The following is a 23686-nucleotide window of genomic DNA, read 5'->3' as shown; positions in this document are numbered from 1 at the left end:
ATCCTGTGCACAGCCTGGCAATAAAGAACCAAAGAAATGCAGAATCCATGTTAGCCCCTACTGCCGGCGCAAGAGGAGATTTCAGGCCCTAAATACAGAATAATGAGGCATTAGAGTCTTGGGCTGAGGGTAATAATAAGAATGAAAGAGGGAGGGGGTGAGGAGCACGTGTGGAGGGTATGACGGGAAAAAGGGACAATAGTTTCCCAAGGAAAGACAGAGTGAGGGAAAAGAACGAGGGGGGGAAGAAGCAAAGATAAGACTGGTGGCTTATCCTAGTTACTGGGGAAGGATTAAGTGATGTGCCACTTTGGTTCGGTGTACGAGTGTGTACGCACACACACAGGCTAGCTTAGTCTTTTAGATGCATGCGCACCCTCTCTCTCATTCACTCAACCTCTGAGAGACGCACACACATCCAGGCATGTGCTGAGAGGGGTTAAGGAGCTGCGCTGCCCTCTGAGCCAGTCTTACTGGAATGTAATGACTTTAAAGGATGTCAGATTCTTTTTATCCACCAGTGTAATATAATAAAGCAGAGAGGAGGGAGCTATCTTCTTCAAGCCGACTCTACAGGCCTAAGTGCACTGTCGCTCCGACTCCTTCTCTTTACCCAACCTTCCAAACTTCACCTTCTCTCTCTCTCTCTGCCCCCTGCACCCAGATGAAATACACTGTCCTCAAAAACCTTGACCTCTTTCCCTTGTTCCCTCTCCTTACTCTCTGACTTCATTGGCATACTGGATTTGAAAAGCCTTCTGCTCTTCTTCCCTCTCTTCCAAGGCTCACTACTCCCTCCTCCAGTGTGTTTGTGGTTTAAGATGTTTATTCTTATTAGATAAACATAAATCACATTATGTCATTTCCAGATATCTTCAACACAGGTCGTTCTAAGAGGCCTGTTTGTAACCTACACACCTGTGATGTACAAATCTTGGTACTTATAAACTACTGCTTTACCCCTTATAAAATGCCAGCACAAATGAGAGCTGAGTCAGGAATAGCAATTGACCAAAATAAAAAAATCTAACTTTTTGAAAGATGAGATCACCGCGATGACAAAGGAGATAAAAAAACAAGCGACACATATTATTCAGTGGACAAAATAGCAAGTTGACAAATAAAGAGAGTGTGTTGTTACTGCAGTGAACAATGTGGGGCAGAAAGGCAGAAATGTGGGTGATAGTAGAAAGAAACGGTCTTGCTTATTAAGTGTGAAAGGATTTATGTCTTTGTGTGGCCAGTCAGAGAATGTGCATCACAATGGTCACCCCATCAGGCTTTTCCTTTCAACGCTACGAGCAGTGAGGCAGCAGTTTTCTTCGATGTGATTCTGAAAGTACACCCTCAGCTGTCAAAGTCAAAACCTGTGATGACATCACGGAGTGGGGCGTGGCCAAACACACACACACACACACACACACACACACACAGCATGTTGTGAAAGGAGAGGGCTGAATCTCTCTTTCTTCAGAGCGTATATTTGGAAATAAGGCAATCGCAGCTGTGTGGAAGGCAAATGTCAAATCACAAAAAACACATACTTCATGGTATCTATCCATGTTGATATTTTTGATTTGATAATTTAGTCTCTGTGCCTTCAGTAAATGTTCTGGTCCAGGAGGTGTTAGCTTGGCGCCGGGGTTGAAGGTGTTCAGAGGAAGCTAGATTGTCTTATTTACATGTTTTTCTTTGTCCAACTAACTGCTGACCAGTTCACATTAAAGTCTGAGATGGAAGTTGTGTGAATCCTGCGTCCTTAACTTTTGCTCGCAACTTCTGGCATGAGGAGTTAGTCACCAGGGCTGAACTAGCTGCTGAGTAATGTAATGAATAATGCAACCAATTATTTCTGCTGAGGAGCAATTTGGAAAGTGATGCAATAACCTTCTGAATGAGTAATATGTGATGAATAATTCCTTATCTTTTCCACTTTACCGTGATTTCATTGCGAAACCGGGCCTTATTACTTTTTGACACGGAACATATAAATTACAAACATTTCAGTGAATGTAAGGAAACACTCACCTCGCACCCTCCTCCTGTCTTCTCTTCCAGGTTCCATCCATCCTAGCGCCTCACTGAGCTGTGCACATTTCTGTTTACGCTTGATGTTTGTGGCAGCGGTGGGGGGTGGGATGGGGACGGGTGACGGAGGAGGGGGGGGGTCTGATTCAATTCACCAGCAGCCAGTTCCAGTCCACATTAACACAGTTTAATAAAAGACTATTCAATTAGCTTGAGAGCTCCATGTGAGTGTGTGCTGCTCGCAGAAACAGAATGGTGACTCATTGATGGAGCCACACACTCCAATTAGGCTCACTGTCGACTTCACACATATGCAATGCCAAGTTGGCTGAGGGAGGAGAAAAGAAAAGTGAGGAGGAAAACAGCGAGGGAGAGAGAGAGAGAGAGAGAAAAGTGCAGAACAAAAGAGTCTAGCAGTGGGTGAACTCCAACAGTATGTACATGTGCGGTAATGTGTGTGCGTGCAAGCGTGTGTGGCAATGTGTGTGCATGTGAGCGTCTTTATCTGATGGCATGTGAATACTACAAGTGTCTAATTTTACTTGAATTGATCCCATGAAGTCTGTAGAAAGGACAGCAGCAGCAGTCAGTCTGACATCACCTCTCATTTGCCGACACCTCTTCAGCTGGAGGAGAAAGAACAGCTGACAAACAGCCGTTTCAAGGGCTGAACAAAGGAGGCGATGCAGAGCTGCTCAAACATATACGCGAGGCTCTATGGCTGACTGTCAAACTTGTCTGCTGCTCAAGCTACAGGACGTCTGAGAGGTTAAAGCTCTGGCAGCAACACACAGAACGGCTTTTCAGACAAACACCCGCACTTAAGCGACTGGAAAAAAGCAAGACAATCACTGAATGTTGGCTGCAGGGCGAGCGTTACAGGAGCTCACACCCCTCTGCTTTATGCACGTGTGCTGCAATCCACAGTAGTCAAGTGGACCCAGTAATTGTCAAGGACTTGAAATCAATAGTGGCGCATTGTGAGGTGTGAGCAGCCATCTTCTGCCGTGCAGCTGCCTCCTCAAATCAAAGCCAGCAACATCAATCCTAGATCTTTCACAACAATAGGGCGGGAAAATAAAGGAGCGGCACTCAAGGTACAGGGAAAAGATGGCAGCAAAAGAAGTTCTGTTAAAAAAATAAATAAATAAAATCGCACACACTGAGTTTCCGCTGAGACGCACAATGAGATTTGGCTTCCTTAAAATAAATAAATATATAAAAATGGCCCCTCCCTCCCATCAGAATTGTGTTTATCTTATTACATCACCAAAAACGCATTCAAAACATCTCATAAAGCCCAGTCTTCCATTTTTTTCACCCATTGTGCTCTCTTATCCGATATATTGGTGAAATATCCCTGATATTTCTGTTATTCAGCCAATTTAATTAAAGAGGGTGGGTTTCTAATAAAAGCCAAATGGCAGATAGCGGTGCCTGGGCTTTTCAGGAGCTTGTTTAATCAGAGAATTGCTGAATAGGAGAAGGCAATAACAGAGTGAATAGAGGCTGGTATTTGTAAAGAAATGTCAGGGAGAGTGGGGGGATATGAGAGTCACTGACTGAAACCTCTAATATGGTGGCAGGCTTTAATATAGCTAATATGTGCATCATGTCTGTTGGGTTAGAGCCTCCTAATCCCTGGTGAGAAAGTGGAGTTTGTAGTTTGAAGGTGTTCACTCAACCGAATAAAACTGGGCTAACAGACAGACAGACAGACACACACACACACTCTTTCCTAAATTCATTTGGTCTCAGTATTTCACTTGACCAGATTTCTATAATAGAGCGTGTATTGTATGGATCGGTCAGTGGTGCTGGGCACGTTATGTCGTGATCGATGCCATGGAGGGAAGCCGGAGTCAAACTGTGATCAATAGATCACTCCTCACAGCTATCATAAACAAATGCACTCTACTACACTTGCATTGACTACCACTTTTGTGTGTGAATGTGCATTTATAGCCAGGAACAAGTCCATTAATATTCTGTGAGTGTTTGCTGTGACTGTGTGTAGTGTGTGTGCGTGTGTGTGTGATAACAAGCCCCTGTCATTCCGAGGGTGGCCGACCATGTCCATATATAAGTGGAAATGCATCTTAACTCAGTCCCTCTCTTTCACACACACACACACACACGGATGGGGTTAAATGTGTGACTACAGAGTGGTGCCGTGAGCTGTAGCTCTGTGTGCTGACCTTCAGGGTTATCTGGAAGGTTCCTCCACACCTTGCTGCTAGCACCAACCCCTGCTGTCACCATGGAAACACAGCTAGCAGGGACAAAATGTGGCCTGTCCGGTGTGTTGCTCATGTGCGTGCGCTGACGCAAGAACCCTTACGTGACGACATGTCACATACACAGGTTGACAATACTGAAAAAAACAAAAAACAAGAAAACAACCCTACATGAACAGACAAGCTACACACATGCACACACATATTAATACATGCACACTTCACTGTTCATCAGTCCTCCCCTCATTTCCCTTCTTTCGCTTAATAAAACCATGAGCACGGCACACAATCAAGCCCTTGGGCCTCTACTGCATTGTCAGAAGGGTGCACACGACCTCATTTTCAGTAGTGGAAAGCATTATTAGCGTGCCGTGACAAGAGACAGCCATCCACCACACACAGACACACACAGACACACACACAAACGCACACACACATATATAGAAAGACACACAACCTGCAGTCTCCTCACCACCGGATCACTGGGATTTATTTCAGCGACAGCAGAAGTGTGCTGGCGCAACTTGACAATAAATCAACACATCATACACTCTGGAATGACATGTCAAGATAATGCACTCAAAAACCAAGAAGTGGGAAAGAGGAAGAGGATGGGGGTTATTCAGTGACGGTGGATAAATAAATGAATGGATAAATAGTAGAGGGGCAGAGGCAGGCGAGAAATGGACGAATTCGACACGCTTCCTCCTTCTTCACTTCTTCTCCTTCTCCTCCTGCTGTCTTTGGGTTTCTCAGCCGTGATTCGTCAGTGAGCTCTGGAAAAGTAGCAATAAAAAGACAAATTTTTAATTCATTATTTTAATTTATACACTGAGGAACACAGAGGGACTGTAGCCTGGTAAGAGCTGAGTCTGACCCCTGCTCTGGAAGTGTTTCGCTCACAACTAACGCAGAAAACACAGAATGAAAACCCCTTAAGGCTAGGAAACACAGACATATATACACACATACACACACATTCTCTCTCTCTCTCTCTCTCTCTCTCTCTCTCTCTCTCACATACGTTCCAGTTATAATCCAGTGAATCACAGTAGCTGCAGGGAAGGTCTGAGGTAATTTGCTGGTAGTTTATTGGAAGTAAATCTGAGATATTTTGGCCACACTCCTCCTGACCACAGTGATTATTTTTTATGGAATTCCTGTAACAACAGCAAGAACTGCAACAATTTGAGTTACCAAACACTTGTTTGCCTCAAACCTCAGTAAACATTTGAGCAAAGCACTTTAATGACTACTAGTACTATTAGTGTGTCTATTAAAGTACCTTTTCAACTACTTGCTTTTATTCAATTTCTTCATTCCATCTTAAAATCCAACAGCTCTTAACTGCCTTTTGTTTGCTTATCGGGACTCCGCACTGTTGCCATAGCACCAACTCTTAGTGCTGAAGTGACAGGGCCAGACGAGGCTCGTGAAGAAGAGTGTGGACTGGGGAGAAAGTCTGAAGGCAAGGAGTAGAAAGAACCTCATTTAATTTATTAGTCCATAAAAGCGGAGTAGAGGAGTAGGAGTAGAGCTGCTAAGGTGGTGCGTGTGTTGTGTATTTGTATCAGTGCAGTGCAGTGATGCAGTGGTTGGCATAAAGAGGTGATGCTGCAGTGCATCTCTTATCATCGTAACTGTGTCACTCTACTCTTTGCTTCTACATGTATGTAATACTGATATCATTTTAAGGTCATTCTACTGCAGACAAGTCAAGCTCCCCACATGGTTGAGACTAGTTTTTTTGGACAGTGAACATTTACTGTTTTCCTGAGGTATTTGCTGCTGCCAAAAATAAGGTCAATATGGTTGCTTTTTTTTTGCCACTGCGTAAACTCTGCGCTGTGTGTTTCCCTGTCTGGTTTTATCTGCAAATCAATAGCCTCTTCAAGAAATGAATAATAAACTCAAACTGAAGCTGCATATTTACAGAGCCAGAACGTGGTGATGGATCACAGTTCCTCTGTGAGACCTGACTGTGGATTGTCACTGACATACAGTATAATGTTCCAACTAAAAGCAAAAACAAAAAACAAGTGGTGAAATGTGACTACAGGAGATTGTTTTGATTACTTAGTAGACAACATGGATTGGCTTCTTATTTTCCTTTCAGTACTTGATGGAGTTTAATCCAAAATGCAAAAATGTAAATAAAGAGAAATGTTCTTAATCAATTCCTAAAAGTTGCTGAATATATTAAAGCGTGTAAAATCACAATTATGTTAAGATAACACATTCTGGAGGAGAACTCAGCAGGAAAGACAAAAATAGCTCCCATAGAGCAGCCTTGCAGGTTTGATGTTTATGTATCAAAACAATACAGTCGCCTATGTGTGTTGTTGTTGTTGTTGTTGTAGTGTAAGAAACACGCATAGTTGACTGTGATTTAAAAGCCAGCCTAATACAGAGTACACCTCTTTAGTCATACAAAGACACAGTGGCAGGAAAAGACACAGCGTGACCCAGGGTTAGTGGAGCGATAGCTTGTGGTTGCTGGGTGGGCTAGTTGGCATGCTAACTACCTTGGTGCTCGGCTGGCTGACAGATATGCTGGCGGGCAGGTTAGCTGTTCACTCGCCAAGTGCATCCGAGGGCATCGCAGCCTGTGCCACTGAATTGGAGATGAGCGGCAAATGTGACGAAGGGATTTAGCTTTACTGTTCCGCTCACGTCCCAAGACACAATGGGGGACATGTGTGTGTCTGCTTATGGGCATGAAAACACCCTATTTGTGTGAAAGGGGAGCCGCTTGTGTGTGCAGGAATCTTTGCTTGCATTAACATGAGTGTAGGTGCATGCATATGTGAGAGTGTTTAGGTATCGCTCATATACAGCAGTGTGATGGGACATTATGCCTCATGCATAGTGTATGAAGTAGTTCCTGAATTTCAAACTGACCCCTAGCACCTCCCACGGTACACACAGTTCAACGTGGTGCCCCAGGTCCAGATTTGGACTGCCGCCATCCACACTTGGATAATTTAAAGACAGGCAAAGCTTTTTATGCACCCTACCTTGGGCAGAGGAGGGCAGCCAAATATTCAAGCTCAGCGTCTGCACTGAATTTAAGATGAACACTTAGTTGCCAGTTTATTAGGCACACCAAGCTAAAGATAATGCAGTCTAATCCTGCATCAAATCACACATTCATGAGGGTCAGAACTTTCTTTTTTTGTTGAAACCGAGCCAATTCAACTACAGTCATTCAAAAGGATGTTTAAGTGTACTGTGCTTGCTGAGAGGTGCATCTTATAATTTGTTCATTGGATACTCTAGGCTGAAGGTCTATGGACTGAAAAGAAGCAAAGTCTCAAAGAGGATAATATCTTACGCAGTGAGTTTGTGAACTGGATGGTCTCCATTCCTTATTTTGACATGATCAAAAGCAAATAAAAAGTAACCATCAAGAATGAGATATATAACAAAATTAATTAGATTTTTTTGTCAACAAATAAATACTGTATAATAGTGTGACAGATGGATGAAGTGGCAAATTTACTATTAGCTGTTTTAGTGCAAAGTCTATTCCACAGACCTGCTTTCATGAGCAGGACCACACAATGTAGCTTGTATCTCCTGGCTAATCTAATTCTATAAATAGTATCATACAAATAATATTAATGTAACCCAGTTCTGAGTAGCAGTTGAGTAACAGAACTTCAAACTGTTCGGTGCTGCCCTACGCGGATGTAACGTTAACATTATATTCGATCTACAGCCTCTCGTGGTGCCAAGAACTGCGTAGGTTCCAGGCAATTAAGAAAAACACCTGTTACCATGGTAACGGTACACAACAAAGATGATGGCAGCTGTAGCCTCAAAATGCTTGGAAGACACAAAAATCCAAAATGGTTAAAATTTCACTGATGAAAAGCAGACAACAGCCTCTTAAGGTTTGTTGACTAAACCCATGAATGACAAAATTGATTTGACTACATCTAATGTACATTTGTGCCCGAAGACGAAAATGAAAACCAAATCAACATCAGCACTGGCCCAATTATTGCATTAATACTGTGTACGTTAAGAGTATTTGACAAATCAAAGCGCTACCATATCACATGTAGACATACGTCAATGATTTGATGTTGAGGTCAAAAATAGCCACAGTGTGATTTGCTGTTCCTTCATTTGCTTTCTCAAACTATTCAGGAGAGCTGGAACAAATACTTGCACTCTGCTGGTGCAAATAGTGCAAAGTTGATTACCACTGATTGTTACAGAGATATCTGCTAATATTAGATTTAATACACACACACAAAACTCCCTCACTGATTCACAGCAAAGTATGCACAGCATACTGACACAAAGACATGTTTTCTTCCACCTGCCAGTTTCCATCCAATTAGTGAACAGTGTAAGGAGCAGATAGATCGCTGTGATCGTTGGCCAGGAATCAACTTTGAACGGCAGTAGCATAGAGACAACAGTGGACACATGCTGGATGTGTTCATACTTTTCCAGTTGATGGGCAACATACAGACAACGAACCTGCATATAAACACACGTGTGCCAAAAATGAGGAGAGGCATACTCGCTTATATACACACAAATACACACTTGCTTTGCTCACTTACCTTTTCTCTGTGAAAAACAAAAATAACAGACAAGTAGAAAATCAATATCTGTCTTCCCTGCTCAGCGCTAACAACACTCAGTTCTCACTCTCTCTCTGGAGAACAGACAGTTACCAGGCAAGACTGTCAATCCGAGTGGCCGCAGCTATGGCTGCTTTATAAACACACAGCCTTTCACTTATTACACAGTCAGTAAGACAGCCAGACAGTTAATCAGTCTGTCAGCTGAGGAAGCCTCTTGGTCATTCAGCTGCTTGGCTACATGTACGAGACCATGCAGACTGTTTAATCAGTCAGCCTGTATGTTGGTCAGTTGGCCGGTCTGTCGACTGGAAGTATAGCGTTGTCCAAAATGTGTTGGTCTGTTGAATTAATATGCTGCAAGATTTCCCTTCACTGGAAGTAAGGAGCTCAGCCCAACCCCTGAAAAACAGCACCATAAAGAGGAATGTCTGGATACTTTTGTCTATATGGTGTGCCATCATCTGTTCCCAGTAAACCTGTGACTCAGGAGGAAGACTGATGGTCGTCCACCAACTGGAAGGTCGGTGGTTCAATCCCTGGCCCCTGTAGTCCGTGTGAGTGCTCATTTAAAAGGTTATTGCTCCTGATGAGCCTGGCTGTAAAGCACTTTGTGTGGCAAGTCAGACTAGAAGAGCGCAATGTAAGTATAGTCCACTTGCCATTTCCAAGCAAATTGAAAATTTCTAATTTCTGTGCCATTTTACAGACTAAATGATGAATCGTCTACTTGCAAAAATACTGTGCAGATTAAAAAAGGAAAAGTAACCGTTAGCTGCAGCTCTACTGAATAAGGCTACTAACTAACCCACATTTGATCAATTTTTGGATCGTTCATTTCACAACTCTGTCTGACCAGACTGAAATTTCTCCACCACCACCAGAAAGACTGTTGTGCCACCGGCTCATCAAAGTAGTTACTTGTGCAAATATCTGCACACTGGCAAGGGTGAGTGGCACAAAAAAGCCTGTAGGATAGATTAGATAGGATAGATAGACAATCTGCTGTAGGTATTTATGGTCTTTGTCTACTTTGGTAATCCCCTGACGTTTCACCTATTGGAACCATCAGGTCAAAATTTGTACGAGACTTTGGTTAATCTATGTACATAAAGTTCTTTACAGCCACTCTACCTTGAGGTATTGTTTGTACTGACCTTAAAGACCAACTGTGATGGGGCTGAGTATTTTATAGCTGACAGGTAGATTTTTTTGTCAGTAATCTCAGAATTCCCATCAATGTTGTAGTCACAATAATATTGCCTGCTAATTTTTTCTGTAGCCCCCAGACATAAGATTGTCTGACACTGGGTAAGAAGGAACAATAACACTGCCTAAACAAAATAATTAAACGTACCCGTACACATAAAACAGGCATGATGGGACTAAATGAGTCTTTGAGACAGAGGATCTAACAGTATGATGATGAAGATGATAATGACCGTTCCACTCACAGAGTAACACCTCAGTCTTCACCCAGCATGTCTCTTTGTCACAATTTACTCCGACACCTTATCTGTAACCAAATGAAGTAAGACACATGGCAGCTCAAACCTGGCGGGAGCGAATTGATCACATGTTACAGAGATGGCAGCCAGTGGAGTGCAGCAGCACGGATCAGATGTTTAGCGGGATGCTGGTGGAGTCTTATACAGACTTGACAGAGACAGAGACTGCTGTAGGATGGAGCGAAGGGACATAAGAGGGAACAGCTAATCTTTATGTGGTCTGCGCCTTCACAGGGTGGTCGCCTTGGAGATGATGGATGTGAAGGAGAGGTGGGATGGGAGGAGGGAAAAAAAGAGAGCGAGAGAGACACACAGACAGAAATATGTGAGCTAGCATGTGTGAATGCTCGGGTGTACAATGGGTGCACAGACATGTCAAGATTTCTTTTCACGTGTGTTGCCAAAGCACTATACTGTTATGAAATGGGGGGGGGAAAAGTGTTTCATAGAATGAAAATGGTGGGGAAAAGTCATACATCTATTAGAAGTGGTGCAATTTTACATGACACAAAGGCTATAATCAGTGGAGGAGGTTTGCTCATATTCTATTAAGAAGATATTAATAACAGGGCTATTACAATATTCAAAACGATCGGTGGGACTTTTTGTGTGCGTGTGTGTGTGTGTGTGTGTGTGTACACGCCCAGGACCAGTTTGCTTCTGAATAGAGTGGCTCTTATCAGATTTGAGCTAGTAGGTAGGCCAAGACTCACAGTGGGGCTCACCACCTGCAACTACTGATAGCCACACACACACATACACACACACACACACACACACACAAACACTTTTATTTTCTTATTTTCACTCTATTTTATAATCCTAAAACCTGACATTTTTTCTCAGTCACGTGTTTCTCTTTCCTCTTTGTTTGTCCTCTCCCTAACCCTAACCCTGCAATACTTTCTGTCATTCGCTTTCCTTCTGGCAGGCAGAACCTACTCCTCTTTCCTCTATTCATTCCCTCTACATTCACTCCATCATCCACTCGTTCCTACTGTATCTCTCTCTTACAGTTTTCTATTAACCCTTCTTCACTGACAGGCACTCTTAAGCCTCTTTCTCCCCCATTTTTCCTCCCTTTCATCAGTCCTCATCCATTCCTCCATTAACAGACACCTTCTATTCCTCTTTAATTCCCACTACAATGATTCAAGCCCTGTTTTTTCTCTCTTTTTTGGCTGAGAATGGCAGAATTCCTCCTCTTCCTATCAATCAACTTCTTCTACTCAACAAACGTATTTGAAGGAAGATGTCTTGGATTTTTTTTCAGTTCTGGGATTTGCCATGTGTCCAAAGACAGGGCAAAATGTAGAGTGAAAAAGTGTGCAAATGCCGGTGGTGTTCAGGTTTTTTCTTTTCCCATGGGGAGTAGAGGTCTAAACATATTGTTAGGACTGAACACTGAATAATGTCTGAGAGGTTCTTAAGATGCTGCTGGCACTACATCTGGAAATGGAAGGCTGCTTGCAAAAACATGGGAGAATTAGTCTGCATTTAAAAGTGGCTGGAGACGAAAATGTCAACTGAAATGTTTTTGTGTGTGTGGGGGGGGGGGGGGGTTAAGCACAGATACACACACGTGTAGAGAGATACAACACACACAAACTGGTGAAGGTTACATTAGGAGAGAAAACCATTCATCTGCAGATCAATGCACTCCAAACTCCTGGCTACTTTCATACACACACCACATTATTTTCTTTTTAAAATACCTTCTTCTTTGTCGTCTGTAAATAAAGCTCGATGGGTTGTAAAAAGAGCTCAAGGTGAGAAGAGGTGATCATAGATACAATTTGTACCCCACTCAGACCGAGGGCCACTGATGCATAATGCATAACCTGTCGTGAACCTCAAATGCTCGTCCTCATAACTGCATAGCTAAACTCAAAGTTTACTGGGGGTCACAGCTAACAATTATCATTTCATAATCAATTCAATAATCCACTCATTATTTTTTTTGATTCATCCCTTTGTATAAAAAATGGCAGAAGATTGTAAAAAGATCAAACAAAAAACAAAAGCTAGTTCCCAGAATCCAAGGCTAGCACAGAAAGCTGAATTTCTGTCATCTAACCGACTAACAAAACGGCTAAACCAAACTAAACTTGACATGGAGTTAGTGTTACTTTAACAAATTGTCTGTGGATGTCAGCTACTGTCGGTGTGAGGGATGTTTGATAGACCTGGCAAGTCAAAACTGGCATTAAAGATCAAAGCAAGCACTTTATAGGTATTGAGCATCACCAGTGAATATCTTTTCTTGTAAAATGTCCAGTGTGGCTGCGAGTTTATTAACCAGTGGGAAGATTTCCCCACCGCGCCAACCCTAATCATCTTGTGTTTATAATTTTCCATTCCCATTTGCATATTATCAGCCCCCTACCAGTGCCATCAACTTCCTTAAAAAATATCTGTACCTGCTGAAAACTGCTAATGTACTTTCTGAAAAATTGGGTAAACCCATTTCTGATTACTGTTATAAATAGCACTGTATACCCAAGTACAAATGCACCTGTTCCAGATACTTCTTTCCTTCAGCAAAGCTCCATAAGCCTTGGTAATCAGGGCAGAACCAGAGTGGCACTTAATCAAGCATCTTGGTGGCCAGCACATGCTCACACACAAACAGGGCAGATAAATGCTGCATTCAGGTGGCCGACGTATTCAAGTGGGTTACATTTGTGGGATCCATCCAAGTGCTGCTCCAATACAGCAAACTATCGTTTGAGAAACATTTGCTATTGAATGTGACATTGAGGACCACTGTGTTTTATTTCAGTGACAATTGGGTTGACAGAGCGAACAGATGATGAGAGGTAAAGGTTGAACTCTCGTGGACTTACAATAAGGCAAACACTCACATGTAAGCATGCAAACACACACTGAGCATCATATATGGATTATATAAGAACTGCAATCCAGTTCAGGCAGTCAGCTTGAGCTGCACCACTGTATACACATGTGACATGCCTAACTCTCCCCACTGGCCACTTAACACACAATCCCAATTTCTATTTAAGCTTTTCCCCATCTCATCCTCCGCCTGTCCACATACTGTCCCCTGCATCAGTGCTGTCTTTTCTCTCAGCACCACCGCCACTAAAGCATCCACCTGTGGGTTCCAACAGGGGTTGCAAAATATTTCCTCGTCACTCCCCAATATCTCATGTGAACATATCTTCAGGAAGTGATGATGTTGAAGCCTAGATGCCATATTCTGCATATATGTATATATGTGTGTATACACACACACACACACACACACACTCTCAAACAGTCTCACCAGAAAGAGATAAAACCCACAAAGCTTCGTATTAACACAGGGCACACAGGGTGAGCTGACATTTACCCTGCATCCCCAACGCACACACAGCACACCACACACATGTAAGGTCCCATATGCATGACAATAGCCAATCCAGAGACAGTGATGGGAGAGGGACAGGGGAGTGATAGCGTAGAGAAGGTGCAAGATCATATCCTGAAGCAACTGTCTTTAACGGGTGGCAGCGAGTAGAATGTATAAAAATATGTGTGCGTGTGTGTGTGTGTGTGCACGAATCATAAAACATAAAAGAACTTTTTGAGTGACATATAAGGAAGGCTGTGCCACTGTAGATAGGGAGTTGGGTGGACTTCAAGCAGGAGACAGAAAAAGTGAGATAGATACTCTAGTGATGTTCAGATGAAGACACAGGGAGAGAAAAGACAGATAAGCAGGCTGCTGGTTTCGTTCCAGATTGATTGACAAACAGACAGGCCGACAAAGACTAAGATATACAGTATAAAGCAGAGCCGACATGAATAAACTCTTGGAAAGTCATACAAGTCAGTGGTAGTTGGGCAGAAGTGACAGAACCGATTGTAGCCAAGACAGCATAGGTCCGCTCCTGTGATTCACGTACACAAACTGTATGCGTACATGACTGGGAAAATACAGAATATACCAGAAAATGGAGATGAGGAGATGAAGAGTTTTAGGCAGACAGGTGGCATTCAATGAAGCTTTTGTACAGACAAAAGAGACAAAACAGAAAAAGACAAAAGATAACTAACAAAAGCAAGAACCATAAGGTATCAACTTCAGACAAAGATTAATTTGGGGGGGAAAAAAACAGCATTCTCCTTTTAATCACAGGGAAGAATACATCTGCTTTAGAAAATCCTTACAAGCACATACAGATAACAAAAGAACAGAGCTTTTAAGCTGTCGGGAGCTAGAAGATCTGCTGTCTCTTGAGCAGTCATGTTATTGTCGCACAAAGCTGAAAAATTACTGCATCCAAATGTTGCATGTCTTCTTTTACTCACTAGTTATTTTGTCTGCCTGCGAACAATCAGTTTAGTTTGCTTGTGAGTTCACCTGAAAAATATTTGGGTGTATTACTGCCACCCTACAGTTCAGCATAAGAGGTCATTTCAACATTACGAAGGGCAGTTACGTCATTTAATGTATGTCAGAAAGTTTCGCTCCTAAATGAGACGTCCAACACAACAAAATTACATTATTACATTATGTGAAGAAATCTGGTTGATTTTGTTCTTCTGAATGAAACAAATCAGCATTTCCAACATGTACATATTATAGATGAGTTTGCGTCAGGTGACTGTAATTACCAACATGACAAATAAACCTTCTGTTCCACATTAGGAACAAGTACACAGGTACCTTGTTCAGAAACACGTAAAACCTCCAATTATTAACAGTCTCAGCGTTAACAAAGTTTTTCCTCCAGGGCCTGCAGAACATTATATATCATAATGAAATATGATCCAGCGCTTTTCTCTCAAGACTAAATCTGCAGTGCATATTGCTCCCTGTTGACCCTTAACCACCTGCAGCAACACTGAAACTTTTCCTAGTAAAACTCTTGTCCAAGTGCTCTGCTCTGCCAAGCTGCTGGCTCTGTCAGATCCATTTATAGACAGGCAGACTGGACAGCCGCCTGCATGTCCAGAGGGGTCTTGGGACTGCCCACTCATTTCTTTTCATTAAGGCTGACTGGTTGGGAGCCTCTGGTGGCAGCTCTACTCGTCTCTTCTCTCTTTTTGACCCAGTCTTAGTAATTTGGGCATCATTCCAAGGTGCTGTTTGAGAATTGACATTTTATCCAAATCAGAATCATAATCAGAAACAGAAATACTTCACTGATCCCTTGGGGAAATGAGTTATTTTAAACCAGCATAAGAATGGCAAGTCTTGCTAGTTTTTTTGTCATCAAGTGTATTTTAAGGTGTATGTTTTACATGTCACTCAATTGTGACATAAACTGTTCCTAACCGCAGCATACGGATTGATGTACAGACAGCTATCAATGGACAACATAAATACAGACGAAAACGTAAAATGCATTGATTCTCAGGTGAATTCTGGGTGTCTATTGGATGGGGTTTCAGTTTTAAAACCAGCAGAACAGAATTTTGTTGCGTGCTAAAGTTTACTGTCTTGGTTGGGAAAAATGCACACCATTTTAAACAACTCTTTGTGGGTTCCACAAAGACAGCACTGAATCTAAGAGCAGGCTGCACGACTGTGCATCATCTTTTCATTATCGATTAATCTGCCCATTATTTTACAGTTAACGGATTAATTATTAGTCTGGAAAATTGCAAAAATGTTCACCACAGTTCCCCAGAGCCCAAAGTAACATCATTAAATTGCTTCATTTGTCCAGCCAACAGCTCAAAAACAAAAGACTCTTCATCTACTATCATAAACGACAAAGAAAAGCAGCAAATCCTTCCATTTCCGAAGCTGATATCAGCAACTGTTTGGAACTTTACCTTGAAAATGACTGAGACGATCCATTAATCAATCAATCAGCCCATTACCACACTTATTTTCTTTTGACCGAGTAACTGATTGATTGACTAATCTATGCAGGTTTAACTAAGACCTAGACTGAGGAGGAGTCTAAAGCAGGAAGACAGACACAGAGGATGGGAAGCAGAGGAAAAGAGATGGATCAACAGTGACAGCAGCATGAAAGAACCAAGAATGAGCAGATAACAAGCAAGATGGGTGGATAAGAGAGAAAAAAATAAGTAAAAATATAATATAGATAGGATTGAATACAGGTAGGATATTAAAGATGAGGTCTTTTACATTTAAACATTTCTATCTTAAATCTCAGAACATTTATAAGGCTTTTAAAGTTTTAGCTTGGGATTGAGCACTCTTCAGAATTCTTAAAGGTCAACCTGAAAATCCAACCATCTTCAAAAGAGTAGTGCAGGTCACTATTGAACAGCAAGATTTCATCTCTGTTAGATAATCCCCATAAAGAAAGGTTAGACAGAGGAGATGTCAGCGATAAAGCGTTTTGGAGCAAGATTGTTTTTCTCCAAAGTCAGAATGCAACCATGTGAAATTTTAAAAAGGTAACAACTTTTAGAATTCTATATATTTCAGATTGCCAAACTTTTTAGACTAACTTTTTAACAGATGAACACAGCTCAGAGACAGTTCGGCATGCAATGCCACACAGTCTCCACTAGTCTACAATGCATTTTCAAGCATTAAAAAAATGTGAGTGGTAGCACAAAAAAAATTGTAAAAATTGTAAAAAGGATTGGCTGGCTGCGGTGAAAAAGCAAAATGCGACAAAGTGCAATGGAAACATAGTCAGTCATTAAATGTAAATTGAAGGTTCCATGACACAAGAGATGAAAAATGTTAGCAAACAAAAACATCAGAACTGTGTCACAGTCAAAGTACAGTATCTCTGTCCTTCTCTCCAGCCACGTTGCCAGTTCCCTTGGCCCTTTCAATGCCAGTTGTCCTTTCTACATCACCTGACTGTCCCATCCATCAACACACCTGTTCCGAATTCCCTGCCCACCTCTTTACCTGCATATCATTCCCTCATCAGCCCGGTAGATACTTAATCATCCGATTCGCAGCCACCAAACGCTGTCAGATCTTTGCAATGTGCACTTTTCTTCTGCAATCACTTCTGTTATATTTGGATGGAAACCTTGCAAATGTGTGAAAAGGTTCAAACTTTGTTTAACAACACCAGTCAAATTCACCTTTTTCCATCAGGGTCAAACAGAAGAGCTTTTCATTTCTGTTCTAAGGACAGTGTTGAATGTAATCCTGTCCTGGTTTTCATCTCACAACACTTTCACTCACAGAGGAATGGCGTAGTGTCGATATGTTAGACACAGACTGAAGCCTTCATTTTCATTTATTTCGCCTTTCACTCTGTCTCCTCAGCGTTTTCTCTTCCTTTATGTGACTCTCTTTCACACTCACTCTTGTCAAGGATATGCCTGATTGAATGTGAATTAAACATGTGCCTCGAAAAGGAGGAAAAACAGCTTGCCTTTACTCCGCACTTTACACTCTCAATCTGACTTTATAAAACACATGCTCCTTAAAAAAAAAAACAACAAAATGATTTGCTTGCAAACAAATGTATACTGTTTTTTTCCCAAAAAGCTCCATCCCACTGGCAAATGGATCTTTTGAACCAGTTTAAAAAGACTAATTGCTTTTATTGTGAGCCTTTGCCTTGCTTTTATCGACCGTTTAAACTGCCAGATTCACCAATTGTTGTTTTGTGCCTTTTATCTACTTTGGAGCCATATCAGTGCATTTTGTCACGATAATAATGTGCAAATTGCCCCATTCATTATTGTTTTTTGATGGAGAAATTGGGTAAAATAAGCACTTTGTAGATAAGCGTAGGGTCTGAACACTATTTGCAAAAGCATCAGCAGAAAGCAGAATGCATTTCAAAGAGCTGAATGCCAAAACTGATTTTAATACACTAATAACAGTGTAATCTTCCTATCAGAAAGTTCCAAAACACAGCCTGGTGACTTATAAATCCACTCAATAAGCATGTCTCATTGATTTAGCTTCCTATTTGAAGTGTCAAAGTAGCCAACATGCAGATTACAAGTCTCAGAAGTTAACTGATTTGGTATGAGGAATGAAAGGATTAGATGTCTCTTCTCATATTTGTTCCACTGTCAGTGTCACTGTCAAGCTCCTTCCAGGTCTGACTAATTAACTGCTATCCTTCTGTCATCTTAAAAAAAAAACTGGAAGCAAATTAAAACATTTATCTTTAATGGAAAGGAAACTACTCCAAGTACTCTGCCTAAGTTCGTTACTCGAAGGGAATGAGCATGGAGTGATGGGGGTTAAAAAATAAGTAATAAAAAAGAAAGTGAGAAGAAGTAAAAAGTCAGTGAAAGTGTGGTTTTACCTGTCAGGCAAACATTCACACATTTTACCACACACTGATACACTCGCACAAACAAACCTTCACAGACGCACACCCAGAGACAGCATGTGTCCTTCACTTACCTTGGCTTGTTGGACACAGGCCATGTATTGTTTGGCCAGGCTAGAGCAGTGCAGGGTCTGCTGAGGATTTTCTCTGTAGCACTGGAGCACCTTGGCCTGCAGCTCAGTGCACAGAGACGCAGTCTGCCGAGGTCTGCACAGGAACAGAGGGCAAAGAGAAGGAGGAAGAGGAGGTCAGTGTGAAAAAAACACAGTACTATCAACTGAGATCGCCCTCTGTTACTGTACAGGCTTCAATCTCTTGGTTATAGTTATCACATCGTGCATATTTCACAGTTATCCGTGTTGTCTGTTTTAACAGAGCCTCTCCTGAGGGGTGGACTACGAAGTGAGTGGGTTAGCGAAGTAAAAAGAACCCTGACACGTCGTTTAATGATCAGACTCCGAAGCTGTAAAATATGACCTTTATGTTATCTCAAGATGACATTAAGTGTTATTAAGTGTACCCGCAGTGTAAACCTACAGTTTCAGTCTGTAACATTGATGAAAAAGACACACGGCAGTCTTTGGTGCTTTGAGAAAATGAATCACGGGTCCAACTCCCAAAGCAGGCATTAATTTAAACTCTGTTTGCCAAATTGAAGTTTCAAAAACATCAAGTTTAGTTACAAGTGACTAAACCTTACTAACTCCTTGAAGTTAGGCTTAGTTGAAACCATGGCTACAGCAACACCAACAATGTCCGCTTTGTGTCATTCTTGAAGCTAAAAACACTCGAGATTGTTTATGGTTTGTTTTAGTTGCAGTTGGAGAAGCTAAGATAGTTTCAAAGGCTTCAAGGTGCAGCTTGTGCAGGAAGATGAATAATGCATTGACAAAGCAGCTTAGGAGTCAAAGTCAAACTCTCTCTTTTCTTTTTATCTTACTCACACATACAGTACATGTGTGTAGACAAAAGCACACAATCATATCCACACCCACAAACACACGCAGACACATACACCCATGCACGCACACACAGATGTACAGGTAGTGAATGTTAATCCTACACGAGGGTAATCCTTGAGTGCTCTGTTGCTTGTAGTAATTTACCTGCTGCTGTGACAGAACTCGTAACTGGAAGGATTGGGATATGGATATGTACACGCACATGCACACGCACATGTACATACACATACACGCACAAAAACACAAGTTATTATTCACAGCACTGCATCCTGTACAAGCGCTCATATGCACACACAGCCCACAGGCAACAGAACAAGATAGAAAGGATGGAACAGAACAGAATGGAATAGAACACAACAAAACAGAACAAAACAAAAGACAGCAGACCACAAGAGAACAGAACAGTATTGAGCAAAACAGAGCAGAGTAGAACAAACCAGAATACAGTGAAACACAATCTTATAAAAGAGAACACAGAATAGATCGGAACAGCATAGAACTGAATAGATGGCAACAGAACAGAAGACAATAGGCCAAAAGAGAACAGGACAGAACAGAGCAGAGCAAAACAGATTAGAACAGAATAAAACAAAACAGAACACAAGAGAATAGACCAGAATAGAATAGAACAAAACAGGATGGAATATGATGACAGAACACCACCTGAAGCAATTCTCATTTATGACACCTGAGATATTTTCAGTAAACGTTGTTTCCAAAGTCAGTAATAAATTCTGAGCCACAACTAGACCAGACCAGAACAGAATAGAGATCCTCTAGCTGTGTCTGCTCTCTCTGTGTAACTAGACATGTTTTATCTATTTTTTTCTAATTTCCTATTGAAATAATGATGTTATGCTGCAGTATGTATACAATACTAAAGTGTAAAAAAAAAGGGAAAGAGAGAGAGAGAGAGAGAGAGAGAGAGAGAGAGAGAAGATTAGTGTTCAATTTGATAAATTGATGAGATGAGATGCATGGCTTCATTTAACATGATGGGACATGTCCATTTATTTTGGGAAACTGACTACCTGACATCCACATACGAAATCATACATGTGCGCGCGCACACACACACACACACACACACAGCCCTCACGCCATCCCTCAAAGCAATTACAGAATCACGCATCCTTCACATATGAATGAGCTCAGTAGACCCTGCCTTCACTGACACACACAATAAATGTGTGTGTGCATGAGTGTGTGAACTGTGCTTTGTAAATGCACTGCACGTGTGTGTGTGTAAGAGATAAACTGTACACACAGAAGAAATTTCTCTGCACTCGTATGTGTATTGTGTAGTCTGAGTGTGTGTCTGTGTGGGCATGCGTGTGCAGTGGAGGGTAGAGCGACAGGATTAAATAAATCACTGCTGGAGAGAATATTCATGAAAAGAGGAGTGAATGCAACCTGAGAGACAGACAGACAGACGGAGAGACAGACAGACAGACAGACAGACAGACAGACAGAGACAGAGAGAGAATGTGACAGTGATGTATTAAATAAGAAATAACCGCGAAGCTTGCATGGACAAACAGTAACCCATGGCAACCATCATTGTACCCCTGCAATGTTGTGTGGCAACAAGGCACTCGGTGGTCAGGATGACAGCTGAATATTAGTGCTCTTTGAGTAATGTCTGCCAAACAGCCATTTATTTGGACCGCTGATAAAGTGCTATCCGGGTCAATACACCAGTTGAGGTTATTAAGAGTGAATAAACAGAGTTTCAGTCTTCTTAAAGCAGGCTGGATACATTCATCTGGGATGTCGGCTTGAGGTATCATTAAAATACTGAAGTTTTTCTATACAGCACAAAGGGTCTAGGGATGAATGGCTCTCATTTAAAATAAAAGGGACAATATGTACACATGAAATTGAAAATAGGCAATTTGCCAAGGTCAGATCGTCAAAACAGAGAATTTGCCTTGTTGCACTGAAAATGACAATTATGTTGTTGGGTTGATCAGTTTTAAACCAACTGCCAAGAGTTTCAATTACATGATTAAAATGACACGACTGATGCTGATGTTTGACTTTGCACGCCTAAAGCTGGTCGGCATTCTGAATTACTCCCTATGAGTAGGAGATAACAGCAACAATAGCCTCAAGGTATTAATCCAAGCTCAAAAGAAAAAAAAAAAAAAAAAACTTTTTCAATTCAACAAGAGAAACTTTCTGATAGCAGAAGTGTTTTAATAATGGAATCTGAAGCAGAAAATTGCCTCTGCTAATCTGCACCAAATGCCTCGTTTGACTGAAATTAGAGGTGAGCTCTTATTAGAAAAACATTAGCCTCGCCAGCTAGTTTGATAGCTAACTTTTGCAGTCAGAAGAGGCAAAACAACACTCCAATTGCTTTCTGCCTGTGACATTTTTTTGCATAAATACGTGCAGAGTTGGGGGAGAAAGATTAAGCTCAAATCGTTAAAGTTTCTCATTATTTTTTGTCTCACCTTGGCAGTGTGTGGTTTTTATGAAGAGCTCAAGTTCTGCGCCACTGCAAAGCGTGACACTGGGGAATAAAGCAATAAGAAGAAAAAGGAAAGATCGCAAAAGGCGTAGCATTTTATTATTCTCTCTGTGCCTAAGTTAGTATTGTTTGTGCTAGTGTGTATGTGTGCGTGTCATGTGTGAAAGGTTATTAATATGTGATGACAAGGATTTGGGCTCCTTTAAAGCAGCAGCCACGGCGTTGTACTTTTGGTTTTTAATATTACGCTGAGTGGAGGGGAAGAGAAGAGAGGATCAGAGATGTCATGGCTGGGGTGAGATCAAAAGGAACGACAGAGCATGCATCACATATTGTTTGAGGCTTTGTAAAGCCTTTATGATACTGCCATAAGGATAACATTCACAACATTACATTTCTATTGCCAGGAATCTCACTTTCAGAATCACATAACATCAAAACTACCGATTTAGTTCATAAAGCCTGTGAGGGTCTGTCTGAGGACTGACGTAATTCGGAAGCTGCGATTATTCTGGTAGTCATTATAATCACTTATCCTACCTTTGCTAAGCGATGCAGTGCACTTAAATCCTAAGCTCACATGACACAATCTGACAACACCCAGAAACTTCGCCAAGTTTAATCTCGACTCCACCAAAACTCTCGCAAAGTCTCTGTCTCAAATGGGAATAGCAATCAAGAACAACTACAAGCCATGGATTGAAGACAGACAGAACTCCACCCGTGTCTTCATACGCTGACAGCTGAAGTGCTGAAGGCAGATAGGAATGTAGGAGAACAATTTGCACTCCGTTAGGCAGGCTGATTGATCCCCACCAAACTCACTTTGTGGAAATATAGGGAGAGAGAGATGGGTGGGGATAAGGAGAGTGTTTCATTAAAACAGGTGACATGCAGGAACAAGATAAGAGGCGCATGTGCACGTGTGTTTGTGTGTGACATCTCATCGCTGATAACTTTTCAATCACGAGGCCTTGCGGTTGGACGACTCACTCGAGTTGTGGGTGATGCGGGGCGAGACACGCTCTTCGGAGCAGTTTGCTGCTATCAGCCTTCCATCACGAAGCCTTTTTATCATCAGCAATTTCAATTCCAGTTTTGTGTCATTTAATTTCTAAGGTCATTTTCTTTCAACAACTTCACAACTTTACTTTTGGAAAAAAAAAAAAATACAAAACAAACTGAAGCTTTAGCTTTTTGAGAATTATCACGTTACTCTCTTACTTTGGCTCTAATGGAGGATGCAGTATTACACACAAGCGGCTGTGTTACACTGTTTGGCTAAATGAGTGTTCCAGTACATATTCTGGTATATTTCAAATGTCCCGTGCTGTCCCTTGGTATAACTATAGATTAGGTCTTTGTCCTTAGTGCCATTATGTAAATCTATCGCAACATGAACATTATGTATGTTTCTATTTGATACCTTCACAGGTGGTTGTGCCCTGGTTGTGAATGGTCCAGACCGCCACATAACTGCAACATCCTCAGTCTAATTCCCAAGTTTCTTTTTTTCCTACACTGTGGACTGTCTAATGTCACAAATCTGCTGTATTTTCAGGATGGCCTCAGTCTACTGCTCATGTCCATAACTGGATGAATCAGCCTTCAGGCTTTGTTCAGTC

At 41.6% G+C, this 23686-nt stretch overlaps 1 protein-coding gene across 2 annotated transcripts in view; it reads right to left on the bottom strand.

Annotated features, from left to right (window-relative positions):
* Positions 1 to 4723: 4723 nt before the first annotated feature.
* Positions 4724 to 23686, bottom strand: part of LOC124056665 (MICOS complex subunit mic25a-like) — a 51669-nt gene continuing 32706 nt past the window's right edge. For both annotated transcript variants that reach the window (XM_046384333.1, XM_046384334.1), the window contains 2 exons: positions 18698 to 18830; positions 4724 to 5041 (listed from right to left, as the gene is read on the bottom strand). In XM_046384333.1, coding sequence (XP_046240289.1) covers positions 5018 to 5041; positions 18698 to 18830 — 157 coding nt within the window. In that variant the 3' untranslated portion in view covers positions 4724 to 5017. The remainder of the gene's footprint in view (positions 5042 to 18697; positions 18831 to 23686) is intronic.

Source organism: Scatophagus argus, chromosome 3 (assembly GCF_020382885.2).
Source record: "Scatophagus argus isolate fScaArg1 chromosome 3, fScaArg1.pri, whole genome shotgun sequence".
NCBI classification, from domain to species: domain Eukaryota; kingdom Metazoa; phylum Chordata; class Actinopteri; family Scatophagidae; genus Scatophagus; species Scatophagus argus.
This window is presented reverse-complemented; position numbering and strand designations above follow the sequence as displayed.